This window comes from Haemorhous mexicanus, chromosome 7 (genome assembly GCF_027477595.1).
Source record: "Haemorhous mexicanus isolate bHaeMex1 chromosome 7, bHaeMex1.pri, whole genome shotgun sequence".
Taxonomy (NCBI): domain Eukaryota; kingdom Metazoa; phylum Chordata; class Aves; order Passeriformes; family Fringillidae; genus Haemorhous; species Haemorhous mexicanus.
In genome coordinates, this window is record NC_082347.1 from 6,967,043 (window position 1) to 6,981,873 (window position 14,831).

General features: G+C 54.0%; 1 protein-coding gene across 2 annotated transcripts in view; it reads right to left on the reverse strand.

Moving 5' to 3' along the window:
• UNC5B (unc-5 netrin receptor B) overlaps window positions 1–13,104 on the reverse strand; it is a 59,367-nt gene extending 46,263 nt beyond the window's left edge. For both annotated transcript variants that reach the window (XM_059850914.1, XM_059850912.1), the window contains exon 1: window positions 12,952–13,104. In XM_059850914.1, the coding sequence (XP_059706897.1) occupies window positions 12,952–13,045 (94 nt within the window). In that variant the 5' untranslated portion in view covers window positions 13,046–13,104. The remainder of the gene's footprint in view (window positions 1–12,951) is intronic.
• Between the last annotated feature and the right edge of the window lie 1,727 nt (window positions 13,105–14,831).

Genomic DNA, 14,831 nt, shown 5'->3' on the forward strand with positions numbered 1-14,831 from the left:
TGTGAGCAGATGGTTTCCAAGCTGAAAGGTTGCAAACAGCTCCGTGGAGCCGGCTGGGGAATCAGATATTGTCTCCATGCCTTTAGTCTGGGGAACAAAAGAGATCTCCCAGCTCAAAAAGTTTACTGGGAGACCTCAGTGCTTCTCCTGCTTTTGGGTTTTCTTTTTCAAAGCACTCAGATTGCTCAGGTCTGCAGCCTGTAGGACTCTACAAGCTGCCTGCACATAACTTTTTCCACTTTTCCTCTGACTCTCCTCTCTGTAGCTGGAAAGAGACCACAAGGACAGCCTTGGTGCAGGGCACATCACCCTTGCTTTTCCAGCAAGCTGCAGGCACTCCCTTTCTGGCAGAAATTTCTTCCTTCAACTTCCCATCAAACTTGCAAACACCATGAACTCAGGACAACCCAGACAAGCCTCTTCCCAGCATTATTCAGAGGAACCCCAAGGCTTGGAAACAACCCTGGAGAACCCAGTTCTAAACACACAGGACAGCAGAGTGCCAGGAATGGGACCCAAATCATCTTTTAGGGAGGGTTTAGGCACGGGACCCAAATCACCTTTTAGGGAGGGTTTATTTTATAAAACCAGCCTTGAGCAGGCCACTCTGCATCCCCCCCCACACCTACAGGGATGCAAAGCCCAGCCAAGCTGCAGGATTCCGGCTCCTTTGGCTTCCCTGCTGGTTTTAGCTCTGCAACTCGACCCTGGGCGGAACATATGGTTTGAATTCTCCCCCCTAAACTTTCCACAGGCTCCTTCCCCCGCCTCCCCGTGGCACACAAACCCCAGCCCTTGTTCTCTGCGAGCAGGGAATGGTGCTGGCAGCCCTTCCCATCCATCCCTCGCCGAGGGAAGGAGAGAGGCTGCACTAAAACCCCTCGGCCGAGGCTGCTAAGTGGGCTTTGCTGCTCCGTGCAGGGGTCATTAACGACCCGGCTGGAGCGTCCCCTTCCTTCCAGCCAGGCCATAAATACTGAGGAAAACACAGCCAGTGGAGTTGAAAAGGCAGGGGGGAGCAGCACAGCAAGAACTTGCTCTGCAAGGGAAGAGTTTCCTTCCCCAGCCAGGACAGGACCACTGAGGTCCTGTTGGTTTTCCCAGCTTTTACAGAGATGGGGCAACTGAGAGGTGTTTTAAAAGATTTTATTTAAGATTTTAGTTTACCACACCACTATTACTTATAACACCAATCACCTATATTTTTACCCCACATCATCCTACTACTACACATCTTTCACAATTCTAATTCTCTAAAATATCTAATTGTCCTGGTTTAGTATTCAGTTTAATATTTTAGCTTAGTATTTAGTATTTAGTTTAATATTTGTACAAAGCCATATTTTAAAACTTATTAAAACTTATTTCTAATTCAATCCCTCTCTCAACAATATCATCTCTATTCCATAACCTTCCTAAGTCAACACATTTTATCTCAATGCTTACATACAACTGTACAAGACTGTGTAAGCTTTCTATCAAATTTTAAAAATTCTTTACAAGTCCATTTCTCACAGGGCCCCACATCCAACCTCATCCCTCTGCACAAGCCAGAAAGAAGCATCCTTCAGGGTGCAGGAATGGTGAATGGGTCCAGCAGTACTCAGAGGATGTTTAGGGTTAAGCAGCAACTTCACCTCCTCTTTTCCCCTGCCTGCGTGCAAAAATCATCTTTTATTTTCCTGTTAGGCAGTTTTCATTTAATTTTCTGCTCCATCCAGCAGCCAGGCTTTTCCCCCTGAAAATGACTACGACAGCCTAAGCTGGTCTTTGTTGAGCCAAAACCCTGATCCAGCAGGAAGCAGCAAGTGGGATTCTTATGGAGCATTACCCTGCCTCTCCAAAAAGCCAGGTATCACCTTCTCCCAGCCCACAGGGCTGGGTGGAGTTAAAAATCCACCCAAAGGGCCCTCAGAGCCCCTTCTTGCTCCCAGTGTCCTCAAAGCACCGCACTGGAGAGGAGCCCTGGGAAGGCTGTGGGACGGACGGACGGATGGATGGATGGATGCCCCTGGCCAAAACAGCGGTGGCTGTGATGGAAACCAGAAGCCTTGTGGTCTGTGAGCCTGACAGCCTTCCTGAGGCATGCAGAGCATTGCTGGCACGCCTGTGTGTCCAAGGCAAAACAACCCCAAATCCTCTAAATTGGTGAATTTCAGCAGCACAAGACCAGCAAGCCTGACAGCTCCTTGGAGCTGAGCACAGCACGGATTCCTCTGAGCAGGTATTAAAAACCACACTTCAAAAAGGTAGAAAAGTCATCTATTTTTGACCTGCTCTGTGTTTCGGATCGGTGTTACTCAAGGTTTTAGCTGAACCTGTGGCTTCCCCTGCTCCTTATCCCTGAGGATCCCTCCCCGTCGGCTGCGACCCCATCTGCAAAGCCGGCGTGTGGGTTTTTCCATCCCCGGCAGGACCAGCCCCAACACGCCCCAGACTCCCGGGGTTTTGCTATAAACTACAAAGGAACCTGCCCAATTTGCCCCAGTTTGCATAACCAGTTTATCCCAAGCATTTGTTTTAAAAGCTCAGCTCTGGTTAGTCACTGCTCAGCCCAAGCAAAACCCAACCCTCTTCCCGGCTTTTGGATCTTGCTTTTCCAGCTTTGGGCACAGCCAACATTTTTTATCTTGGTGTATAAATTTTAGAAATAAGTGCCTTGATGCCTTGTTTTATATATACACACACATATATATCATATGTGCTTTATGTATATCGAGGTATCCAAAGGATCCACAAGCCAGGATAGGGATTAGCCACGAGGCTCTAAGTCCTTAAATCCAAACCGAGTCATTCACCAGTAGCAAACCATTAAGCAGAGACACACATGGAAAAAAAAAAAAAAAAGAAAGAAAAGAGGGAATGAAAAGGGGGAGGAAAACAGTTTTATAGCCCTTGGCAGCCCACATCCCGCTTCATCACACTCAGGATCCCAGTCACCCGAGCAGCTCCCCAGCCAAATCCCCTCTCCTGTAACAAATCCCGTTAGCGCCGACGCCGGAGCGCGGAAGGAGGCGCTTGCAAGGCTCTGGCTGCAGAAAAGCAGCCAAAATGATGTGCAGGGGAATCAGACATCCTGCAGGAAAACCTGCTTCCACAACTGAGTCAGCATCTCCTCCCAAAGACCGGGGGAGGACAGCAGGAACTGCAGGCCTGGGGGACGCGCTTGGATGGAGCTGGCAGGGGAGCCCCAAGTGCCACCTCCTCTTCTTCTTTCCAGCCAAGAGGGGCTTCAGGAATGACAATGTGCACCCAGCAGCGACATCACATCACCAAATGCCCCAAAACACAGACTGATAGAACTCCAGCAGGGTAGGGATACCACAGCCCCAGCGAGGAGCTGGGAGCTCTAGGAACAGCTTAACCCCAGCCTAATTCAGATTTCCAGCAATGCTCAACCCACTCTGTGAAGATGCCCCCCAGCCAGGGCCCAGACAGCAGAAGAGACAGGACATTTAAGCTTTTCCAAGATAAGCTGGCAGAGAAAACCCTTCTGTGAACCCCTTCTCCAGCTCAGCGACCCAGACCACTGATTACTTTTAATTGCTGTGTAATTGGACTCTGGGAGCCATGCTTTCATTTTAAGCCTGTCTCTACATTTCACATCTGTCAAAGGGGGAAAGAAAAACCTTCAAAAGTAATATCCCAGTGCAGGAACACCGCAGCACCCTCCAGCATCTGCCAAACCAGCCGTGGCAGCGGGGAGGCAGAGGCTGCACCCTTTGTTTGGGATAAACAGGGGTGGAGGGAGGTGCTGGGATCCCACACCTGGGCAGCGGCCACCCCAAAGGCAACAGCGGCCCCAGGGCAGACAGCACGGCCACACTGCAGGATCCTCCCTGACGACCAGCGCTAATTACTGCCCTGGCTTGCAGGGCCCTGCAAAGCCCTCAGAGATGCCCCTCCAGGTGAGGGCGGGGACGCTTGTTCAGCTCCACGGACGAAAAGCAGGCAGCAGACCGCATTTTTTTTTTTCTCTCTTTGTTTTTTTTTTTTTTGGTTGTTTTAAATAGCAACCACGTTCTGGCTGCTGGAAAACACCCTCCCTTCTGTTCTCCAAGCCAACCCAAACAGATGGAGCCAATAAGGCAGCCGGGTGATGGCGTGGGCTGGTGACGGCCCATGGGGGAGAGCAGCCCCTGCTCACAGACCCCACGAGGGGCAACCAGACCCCCTGAAGATGGCAGGGAGGCACAGCCCATCAACCCAGTGGAAGAACTTTGCTCCATCCATCTCCATGAAACCCTCCAAAGCCCTGGTATGAATCATGGAAGTTAAAAAACACCTCCAGGATCACCGAGTCCAACCTTTGACAGAATACCAACTTGTCAGCTGTGGGATTGTTCTCCATCCCAATTGCTCCAGCCCTCCAGCTAGCAGTCAGGAGGAATTACAGTTTCCCAGACACCATGAGAGTCCACTGGAGGGTCAGTGGCGCCTCATGCCTTCAGTCACTGCTGTGGATGCCCTCTCGTGTGTCCTGAGCCTCACAGCCTGGAAAGCTCTGAGGACACTGCTGACAGCACCGCTGCACCCCAGGCGCGTCCCTCCTCCCAGGAATCTGTCCTGAGGAATTCCTGGGCTCTGCAACCTCCTGCCTAAGGAGAACTCCCACGCTGTGCAGTGCAACACAACCCTTTTAATAGCCTTCTGCCCCTGCAAGCCACCTGGCATGGAAGCCTGGATTTGGCTGGAAATGTCCCATCCCTCCATCCTGCCACTGCCCCAGGAGGGGCAGGTACACCCAGGAGCACACCCAGCCCCAAATGCCCCGTTTTAGTGGCTAAATTGGACCTGTAGAGGTGTTTAAATGCTGTTGATGTGGCAAAGGGGGCAAGCAGGGGTCACTTCCATGCCAGTGGCAGCTCCCGGGGAGGAGAGGAGCCCCACAGAAGGAAAGACTCACAAAGCAACAGCAGGACAAAGTCTGGGTGCAGAAAGCCTTGCTCTCACCTCAGCTGTGCCCTCACCTCCCATCATTGAAAAGCCACCACGTGTGTCTCCATACGGCTCCAACAGGGAGGGATGCCTGGTGGGGGAGGAGCATCATGGTGCCTTCCAGGAAGGAGCACCCCCCATCTCCCACCCTGCACTCAAACCCTCTCACCCACGTTTGACCAGCACAGCCTTTGGCTCAACACATCAAGGTGTGCTGCACCTCATCCCTAGCACGAGACAAAGCGCCCAAAAATGATGTCACATGCGGCAACATCACCTCCAAGAGCATTTCCCCACCTCCACAGAAGCTTTTTTCCAGTCCCCACACCTCTTCCCAGCATTCTGTACCTGCAGGGATCCTCAGCTGATGCCCCCAGCATCATTCCCACGGAACCCCCAAGCCCACCCATCTCGGATGTCCTGGGCTCTCCCCCAGCTTGAGAGGAAGGCAGATGGATCTAACAGGCATTAAACGTCTCAAAATGAGATTTTCCGCGCTCTTTCAAAGGGAAACAATCCCTCAGCTCTCACACTGGGTGCAGGCTTGTGAAGGAGGGGAGCAAAGGTTATTCATGGGGTCTTGAAGGAAACCACACTGGCGGGACCCCCCGGAAGCAGCAGAGATGCTGGGATGTGACTTTTGTGTCTGGCTCCAGCACAACTGGGCTGACAGCCTGTGCTCACAGCCCTGGGGATTCCAGCTGGGAAGGGATCATTCGAGGTACAAACCAGCCCTTTTCCTCCTCCTTTGTTATTCCCAAAAGATGTGGGAATCAACAGGGGAGAGAAGCGAGGGCAGCTGTGCTGTATATGTGTGTATGTGTACACAGGTATTAGAAAAAATGCTCCCCAAATCCATAAGGTCTTCTTGCTTTCCTGAAGGACTTGCTTCTCTGGAGAAAGGGACAGCCCAGACCTTGAATTCCAGGACAGAAAAGCTCTGCTCACTTTTATTCTTCAGGTATATTATTACCCTTCAGTAATAATATAAGTAGTGAGTGTCTCAACTCACACCCTTCACCTCCCAGGGTATAAAAAACGACAACAAACAACACAACACACCAGCACTGCCTCAAACTTACACAGCAACCAAAGCCAAAGGGAAAAAATAGCTCAAAAACATTTGATTTTTAAATGCTGGGGGACTCTGTCAGCCACGTCCACCCAGATCAAGCTGTGCATGGCAGACAGTGGCATGCAGCTCCTGATTTATATTTCACTTGGATAAACTCAAGTGCCACAGTCACAGGCCAATTTTGGGCCTCCAGTGCCACTGCCATGTCTGCCATCCCCGTGCTCGTACCCCATGTGGCTTCACAGCCATTCCCAAGGCTTGGGACCTGGTAATTCCTCCTTGGTGCAGCAAGGAATTAGCTGAAAAGGGGATGTTCCACTAAACAAGCAAGAATTTGGCCATCAATCTCCAGCAGAGAGGGGCTGAAACACAAGGAGAGAAGACACCAACGCCTTCACAGATGCTCCAGCCAGGCAGGCAAGGGAAGGGAAGGGGCCTGGCACAGCCCATGGAAAGGTGGGAAGCAGAGCTCACACACCAAACACATTTTATGCAGCTCAGGCTGTAGGACACCCTGCCTGTGCTGAGCATGGTGGTGACATGAGGCTTGCTTTGCTTCCACGCTTCTTCCCTTTCTCCATGGAGGAAGAGTGGGCTGCCTGCAGAAACACACACTTGTCACCACTGTCCCCTGACCAGGACACCCCCCCAGCCACCACGAGTTTGGTTTAAAGCTTTCAGCTCCAACACCCCCAGTTACACCAGCCAGGAAGGAGGCCCAGGTGCTCCCCACCAACCCAGGTGTTTCACTACAAACCTGACCCAGCTACACCACACCTGTGTGGGTCTCGGGAGCCCTCTGGAACTGGGATCAGCCTCCCTAAGAGTGGGAGAAGCCACCCCAGGCAGGAGGGAGCAGAGGAGACCCGGGCTGAGGCAGGGAGGGACTCGCAGGAGATTAAAGGCAGAGTGCAGGACACGCTGGAGCAAGCCCCGTGCTAACTAATTCCCGCTTCCCTTCCCTTTCCTCGTTTTCCAGCGTGGCTTCACCCAGCTTTTCCCAGCCTGGCTGGCGTTTGATCTCTGCCTTTCCCTCAGCAGAGGTGCTGAGCCCAATAAAAATTAAAAGAAGCAAAAAAAAAAAAAGGGGGTTAAGCCCCTTTAAAAAAAAAAATAGGAAAGGGATGGAAAAAAAAAAATCCCCTAAAAATCCAAGCTCAGCAAACACGTGGCTGCTACCAGCCCAGCCCAGCGGTTTGGGATGGGGAACGGGCTCCAGAGGAGGAGGAGGAGGAGGAGGAGGAGGAGGAGGAGGAGGAGGAGACGGCAGCAGCAGCTCTTCCCCTGGCTGAGGAGCAGGTCTGGGGCTGCCAGCCCATCACATTCCTGTGCCGTGAGTCAGGCCTCCAAAAAACCAGGAGGCTTCAAAAATAATTCCTGGTGCAGCAGCCTTTGGGATGCTTTGCTCTGCAGGCTGCCCTGTCCGAGGGCAGAAATGTTTTACCCCAGCTGGGACCCTGAGGAGCAGCATCACCCCCTGTGCAGGGAGAAGAACACAGCGAGCCTACATTCCTGAACTGAGATTTTTACTGAGAATAAAAATGTAGCCGAGCCTGCAGGGATGGAGAGGGAGGATTCATGGAGGGCTTGGGAGGGGGCTCAGCCAGCCAGGGGCCTCTGGGCTGCCCCCAAGACAGGTCCCAAAGAGGGACCTCATCACCATCCCAGCACAGGCAGGGTGTCCTAGAACCTGAGAGGCAAAAAAATGTGTTTGTCTGGTGTGTGAGCTCTGCTTCCCACCTTCCCATGGGCTGTGCCAGGCCCCTTCCCTTGCCTGCCTGGTTGGAGCATCCATGGAGGCCTTGGTGTCTTCTCTCCTTGTGTTTCAGCCCCTCTCTGCTGGGGATTGATGGCAAAATTCTTACTGGTTTAATGAATGCCTGGTGTGAAATCAGACATCAGAGCAGCTTTCCGGGCTTTTCTCTGGGTTTTCTCTGCCTCTCCCAAGCCAAAGCTGCTCAATTCCCAGCCCTAGTGCAGCCCCAGGTCACACAGGATTTGCTCTGGCCTAGTGTGAGGGGAGACACCCCTCAGAAGTGCTGGTTCACCACAAAGGCTCTGATTTTTGGGGATACAGCTCACACAATGGCTCCTTAAACTCTGGCAGAGCCAGGGAAGGATCACCCAGGCTCCCCTGAGCCCAAGGTGAATTCCCAGCCCCAGTGCAGGCCACACAGGATTTGCTCTGGCCTATTGTGAGGGGAGACATCACTCAGAAGCTGCTGGTTCACCACAAAGGCTCTGTTTTTTGGGGATACAGCTCACACAACGCTTTCTAAAGCTTTGGCAGAGCCAGGGAAGGATCACCCAGGCTCCCTTCAGCCCAAGGTGAATTCCCAGCCCCACTGCAGGCCACACAGGATTGCTCTGGCCTATTGTGAGGGGAGACATCACTCAGAAGCTGCTGGTTCACTCCAAAGGCTCTGTTTTTTGGGGATACAGCTCACACAACGCTTTCTAAAGCTTTGGCAGAGCCAGGGAAGGATCACCCAGGCTCCCTTCAGCCCAAGGTGAATTCCCAGCCCCACTGCAGGTCACACAGGATTTGCTCTGGCCTAATGTGAGGGGAGACACCCCTCAGAAGCTGCTGGTTCACCCCAAAGGCTCTGTTTTTTGGGGATACAGCTCACAGAACATTTCCTTAAGGTCCTTATTTCTGGCAGAGCCAGGGAAGGATCACCCAGGCTCCCCTGAGCCCAAGGTGAATTCCCAGCCCCAGTGCAGGCCACACAGGATTTGCTCTGGCCTGGTGTGAGTGAGGGGAGACATCACTCAGAAGCTGCTGGTTCACCACAAAGGCTCTGTTTTTTGGGGATACAGCTCACAGAACATTTCCTTAAGGTCCTTATTTCTGGCAGAGCCAGGGAAGGATCACCCAGGCTCCCCTGAGCCCAAGGTGAATTCCCAGCCCCACTGCAGGCCACACAGGATTTGCTCTGGCCTATTGTGAGGGGAGACACCACTCAGAAGCTGCTGGTTCACCCCAAAAGCTCTGTTTTTTGGGGATACAGCTCACACAACGCTTTCTAAAGCTTTGGCAGAGCCAGGGAAGGATCACCCAGGCTCCCTTCAGCCCCAGGTGAACAGAAGGGAGTCACAGACTGGTTTGGGTTGGAGGGACCTTAAAATTCATCTCATTCCACTGCCACAGACAGGGACACCTTGCACTGGACCAGCACCCAATCCAGGCTGGCCTTGAGGACTTCCAGGAGGGCTAAGATGCCTGGAAGTGTTCAGCAGATCCCCTGCACAGAGCCCAGCATCCCAAGGGCCAGGGCTGTGTCAGCTCGGTGCCACCGTGCTCTGACTCACAGGCAGGGGTGGCTTGCACAATACAACTGATTACAGCAAATTACAGCTTTGCAGATTATGGAAAACCAAAATTGGAGCCAGTGGGCCTCCAACTGCCACGGAGGAGCTGATGGCAGCCACTGAGCGGCTCAGGCATCCCTTGCACCCCTGTTAATCCCCCCTTCCCATAGGTGGGATGGCAGGAAGGGGGCAGAGGGAATGGGCTGATGATTTATCTCTCCCCCCACCTCCCCAGCCCCCCCAGGAAATGTTTTCACTCACATTAGCATCACTAAAGCTGGGAAGATATAAATGAATAGGAAACAGCAGGAACCTGTGGCTTTATGGCACCAACATCTGCTGTAATGAACTCCTCAGACTCCACACAGCCCCTCTGTCCTCTCCTCACAGCATTCCTGGCCTGCCACTGGCCTGCCAGCCTGGCTTTGCCCAGCAAAGCCCAGTTCAGGACTCTCCCAAAACACCACAGGGCTGCCAGGATTATCCCAGTGGGAGGGAGAAAGCTGTGGGGATGCCACTGCTGGGAATGGAAGGGAAGCAGAGCTCCTTGCAGCATCTTGACTCACTTAACTGACCCAAAATACAGATCTGTTTTTTATATATTTATATATATATAATTCCTGTTGGACTAGGACAGGGATGGAAAGGGAACCAGCATCTACAGCACCTCAGGGACCCAGGGATGAAGGACAGAGCTGAACCCTCCAAGCTCCTTACAGGGTCAGCTTTTGCCTTCTGAGCAGAGTAAATGCAAGCTGGAGTTCCTCCCTGCCCCCCACAACTACCATTTCCAACTGATTCTGCCCCCTCTAAAGTAGTCTTTTTCCATTTCTCTCCTTTTTTTTGTTGTTGTTCCAGTATTTCCTTCTGCTGCTACACGCACAGAGAGCACCGGCTTCTGAGGGGGAGAGCTCCACAACAAAGCAGCTGAAGGAGATAAAAAACACCAAGCAGATCCTTCCACACACCCCTCTCCTCAAGCCTCCACCTCCAAAGGGCAGGATTTGATAGGCAACAGGTCCTGGAGCATTTTTTCCCCAGCCATCTGCACACACTGGCAGCAGCGGGCAGGCAGCCTCCTGCCACCCATGTCCCCATGCTGCTGGGGGACAGCAGTGCTGCTGTCCCCCCTCCACCCCCTGTCCCTGGGTGTTTTCCTGCTGCTGGCAGGGCAGAAGGATGGAAGCATGCTCCTTCAGCAGGATGACAGCTGTCCAAAACCACCTTTGTCAGCCGAGTCCCCACCTCCAGCGTCACCCTTTGGATTTCAGCCACCCTCCTACACCCTCTGTGCAGCCCTGTGGGGAAAGACCCTCAAGCAAGCTCCAAATCCTCACTCCAAATTGTTTTCCTACCCAGAGGAGTAGGATGAAGCCTGGAGAGCAGCCTGGCAGGTAAAGCCCCAGGCTGAGGGACACGTTGGGAGCTGGGTTCCCCCACCCAGCAGCGCTCCTGGGGATGGATGAGTGGACCAGATACTTTCTGGGTTTCAAACCCCCATCCAAAACCACACTTCTACCCCCACACTGCAAAACCCGACACAAACAACATGTGCCTTCTTTGTTATTGAAAGAGAAAATTGTTTTCTGGGTGAAAACAATTCTGGGTGAAAACAATTCTGGGTGAAAACAATTCTGCCTCTCCCTAAAAACCAGGCAAGCATGGGGAAGGGAGTGGATGATCACCCAGGCTGAGCACCCATCTCAGCTCCCTCCTCTGCGCCATCACATGCCACCACTACACAACTCTCCTGGAGAAACACTAATTATAGCTCTCCAGCTAAAAACTTTCTTATACACACACGTACATATGCCAGATTAGCAGCACAGTGCCTTGAGAGAGCTCCCCAGACTCAAACTGAGCCAGGTGGGTCAGGTTTAACTTGTTTTTTTTCTTCTTCATACCCTCCCTCCCTCCCTCCCTCCCTCCCTCCTTCCTGCCCAGTTTTATTTCAACCCCTGCATGAACTTGACTCACACAAAAACTAGAGGACAGAGCCAGGCAGTAACACAGCGGTATCCCCCCCCAACTCCCCTCAGCATCCACGGAAAGCTTGGCTAAACCCTGACCAACAGCAGCCTGGTTAATCCAGCCTGGCTAATCCAGCCTTCCCAAAACCCCGGTGCTGTGCAGAGCCCCCGGGCCCCTCGCTGCCCATCCCCACGGCACCGCTCCCAGCCAAGCAGGAGCTGCCAGCTCTCAAACCTCTCCCTTCCCACCGAAGGAGAGAGTTCCTTCTGGCTGGAGGACGCTGCTGCAGCACGGTCCGGGCCCCTGGATAAGTCAATAGTGCCATTCCTGTTCCCTATTTGCCGACATACACTGGATCTTTGTGCGGCGGAGGCGGAAAAAATATTAATCTAATTAGACTCCCTCCCTAAAATTCCTCGTCACCTTAATTACGCTTCAGAAAAGAAGGCTTGGTTCATTTTCCTAGAAAATCAGCTCGTCAGGAGACGCTTTCAACTCCTTAACAAGAGCGATCTGTGCTTCGCGACGCGTCCTCAAACCCTCGCCGGGAGCTGCGGGGAGCGACAGATCCCGAATTCCCGGCGGGATAACGACCTTGCCCAACACGCTCACGGTCTCTGCCAGCCTCCGAAAAACCATCAAACTTCACAGGGCTGCCCTTCTGAGCTCTACACTCGAGCACATCTTTTTACACGCGGAGAATAAACGCGGGCGGCTGTGCTCTGCCACCGCCGGAGGATGACAAAGGACAAAGTGCTGAGGATGTCCAGGAGTTGCGGAGTGCGTTTAGGGGGGAATATAAGGAGGAAAGGCTGAGTTTGATCGCAGGAGTCCTAACGAGAGAGGGCAGCAGGAGAGACGTGCCTCTGTTTCTTGTCTGTGGCAGGGATTGCTAACGGAAGGGCTGGATTTAAGTGCATCTCAATCACAAGATTGGGCTGCGTACAGGAAACTTTGAACAGCCATAGGAAAAGACCACTCGGCTGCCCGGCCATCAATCGCTCAGCTTATGAAAATGCAGATTTAATAATAATCAGTAAAAAAAAAAAAAATTAAAAAATCCAGGCTGAATAGTTACTTATTTGACCTCACGGGGAATCACAGCCGGCGCTACTACAAACAGGGCTGGGTTTGTTTTGCTTTTGCCAAGAAAAATAAATATATATATATATATATACACAGAGAGAGAAATATAAGGAAGCGGCACGGCGAGGCGGGCAGGGAGCGGCGCTGGCAGCTCGCATCCCCCGGAGCATCCCCCCCGGAGCGGGGAGCGCTGCCAGCCCGTATCCCCGCGGAGCATCGGAGGGGGAGAGCTGCCAGCCCGTATCCCCGCGGAGCATCTCCCGCGGAGCATCCCCCGCGGAGCGGGGAGCGCTGCCAGCCCGCACCCACCCAGAACATCATCCCCCCCGGACCGGAGCATCCCCCCGGCGCGGAGGGCGCTGCCAGCATCATCCTCTCCAGGAGCATCCCCCCGCCACTGCGCCGAGGGCGCCCGGCTCCCCCTCCGCTAACACCTCCACCATTATATTAAAGAAAAAAGAAATAAAAACACCAACTCGGCGTCCCAAGGCCGGGCCCCTCAACCGCAGCGAACTTTTTTGGGGGGATGCCGTTCATCCCACAGCCCCCCAAAGTTGTGCCCCCCTTACCTGCGGCGGCCAGCGCCCGGCGGAGCAGCAGAGCGGGGAGGAAGAAGGAGAGGAGGAGGAGGAGGGAGAGGCGGCGGGGGCCGGGCGGCGGCATGGCGGCGGCAGCGGGATCGGCAGCGGCACCGGGAGCGGAGCGCTGCCCGCCCGCCTCGCCACACTGCCGGGCTGCCCGGCGCCGGGCGGGGCGGGCCGGGGCGGACCCGGGGCGGGCCGGGGCGGGCTCTGCCAGCAGCTGCGCCCGGGCTCAGCCGCGCCCCGCCCGGCCCAGCCCGGGATGCGCGGGGCCAGCGCAGGCATCCCGGGGGATGGATGGATGGATGGACGGATGGATGGGAGCCGCTGTGCAGCGGGGCCGGCGGGCACCAGGGGGAGCCGCGCAACGCCGGCAGAGCCGGGACCCCCCCCCGAGCCCCCCGCGGAAATTCTGTAAGGCGAGAAACCCTGCCGCGCTCCTGTCACAGCACCGGGAACGGGCTGGGTTGGAAGGGACGGCGAGATCATCTCCTTCCTCCAAGCCCCGTCCAACCTGGCCTTGGACATTTCCAGGGATGGGGCAGGCACAGCTTCTCCGGGCAACCTGTGCCAGGGCCTCACCTCCCTCTCATGGAACAATTCCTTTGAAATATCCCCATCTAACCCTGCCCTGTTTCAGTTTGAAGCCATTCCCCTTCGTCCTATTACTACACCCTCTCTTTAAAAGTCCCTCTCCACCTTTCTTGTACCCCTCCTCTCACCTCCTCCCCCAAAAAGGGCCATTAAAATCCAGGCTGCAGGATGTACCTGCAGGAGCATAAAAATAACAGATGCAGACGCACACTGTAATAAAAGATAAAATTCACACACTGAGGGAGGTATCCTGCAACTGCTTCTTGATATGTGGCCTTTTGGGCTTAAGGGGGGCTAATAAAAAGAATGGAGAGTGACTTTTTACTGGGGCAGATAGTACAAGGACGGGGGGAATGGTGTTCAGCTGAAAGAGGAGAGATTTAGAGATGATGTTAAAAGGAATTGTTCCCTGTGAGGGTGGGCATGCCCTGGCAGAGGGTGCCCAGAGCAGCTGTGGCTGCCCCCAGATCCCTGGAAGTGCCCAAGGCCAGGCTGGACAGGGCTTGGAACAGCCTGGGATGGTGGAAGCTCCCTGCCCATGGCAGGGGGTTGCAACTAAATGATTTTTAAGGTCCTTTTCAACCCAGACCGTTCCATGATATGCCCATATCTCTGTCCTTGTAAAGAATTGGAAACAACCTCAGCTTTGCAAGCTTTGGTGGGGCTGTGATTTTCCAGCCACTGAGTCCCTCCTCAGAATAGGTTTAAACCCCACCCTGTCTCAGTGGAGGAAGGGGAAGAGGCCAAAAGGACTCAGCAATGCTTTTTGGGGGGGAGAGAGACCCCAAAACTCAGCAAAGCCATACGCTCAGCAGTGCCTGTGTCATCAGAGTGCCAACAAGAGCCGCTGAGGAAGGAGGGGCTGCCACGGCCGCCTAGAAATGGTTAAAACATCCTGGGAACTGCTAACTAGTTTTAATTGCTGGCAGCTGCTCAGCTCCCCGGGCTAGGGCAGCGGGGGGAAGGCGCCCTGGCAGTAATTACAGCCTGTGCCTCGCTGCCAGCCCGGTGCAGCCAGGGCTGTGGGTTTGGCGCCGGAACTCTCTGGGCTCGGCGAGCTGCTCCAGCCACGGGCTGGATCCCAGGGCTCAGCCTGCTCCGAGCCTTCAGAGCGAGGGCAAACCCTGGCAGGATGCAGAGATTGTTCCATCGGGGTGCTGCATGCAAGCTGCCATCCAAAAGTGAAAATCCACCTTGCAGTACAAACCCTGGCAGGAGGCAGAGGCTCTTCAGTTGGGGTGTTGCATGCAAGCTGTCACCCAAAAGAATGAAAA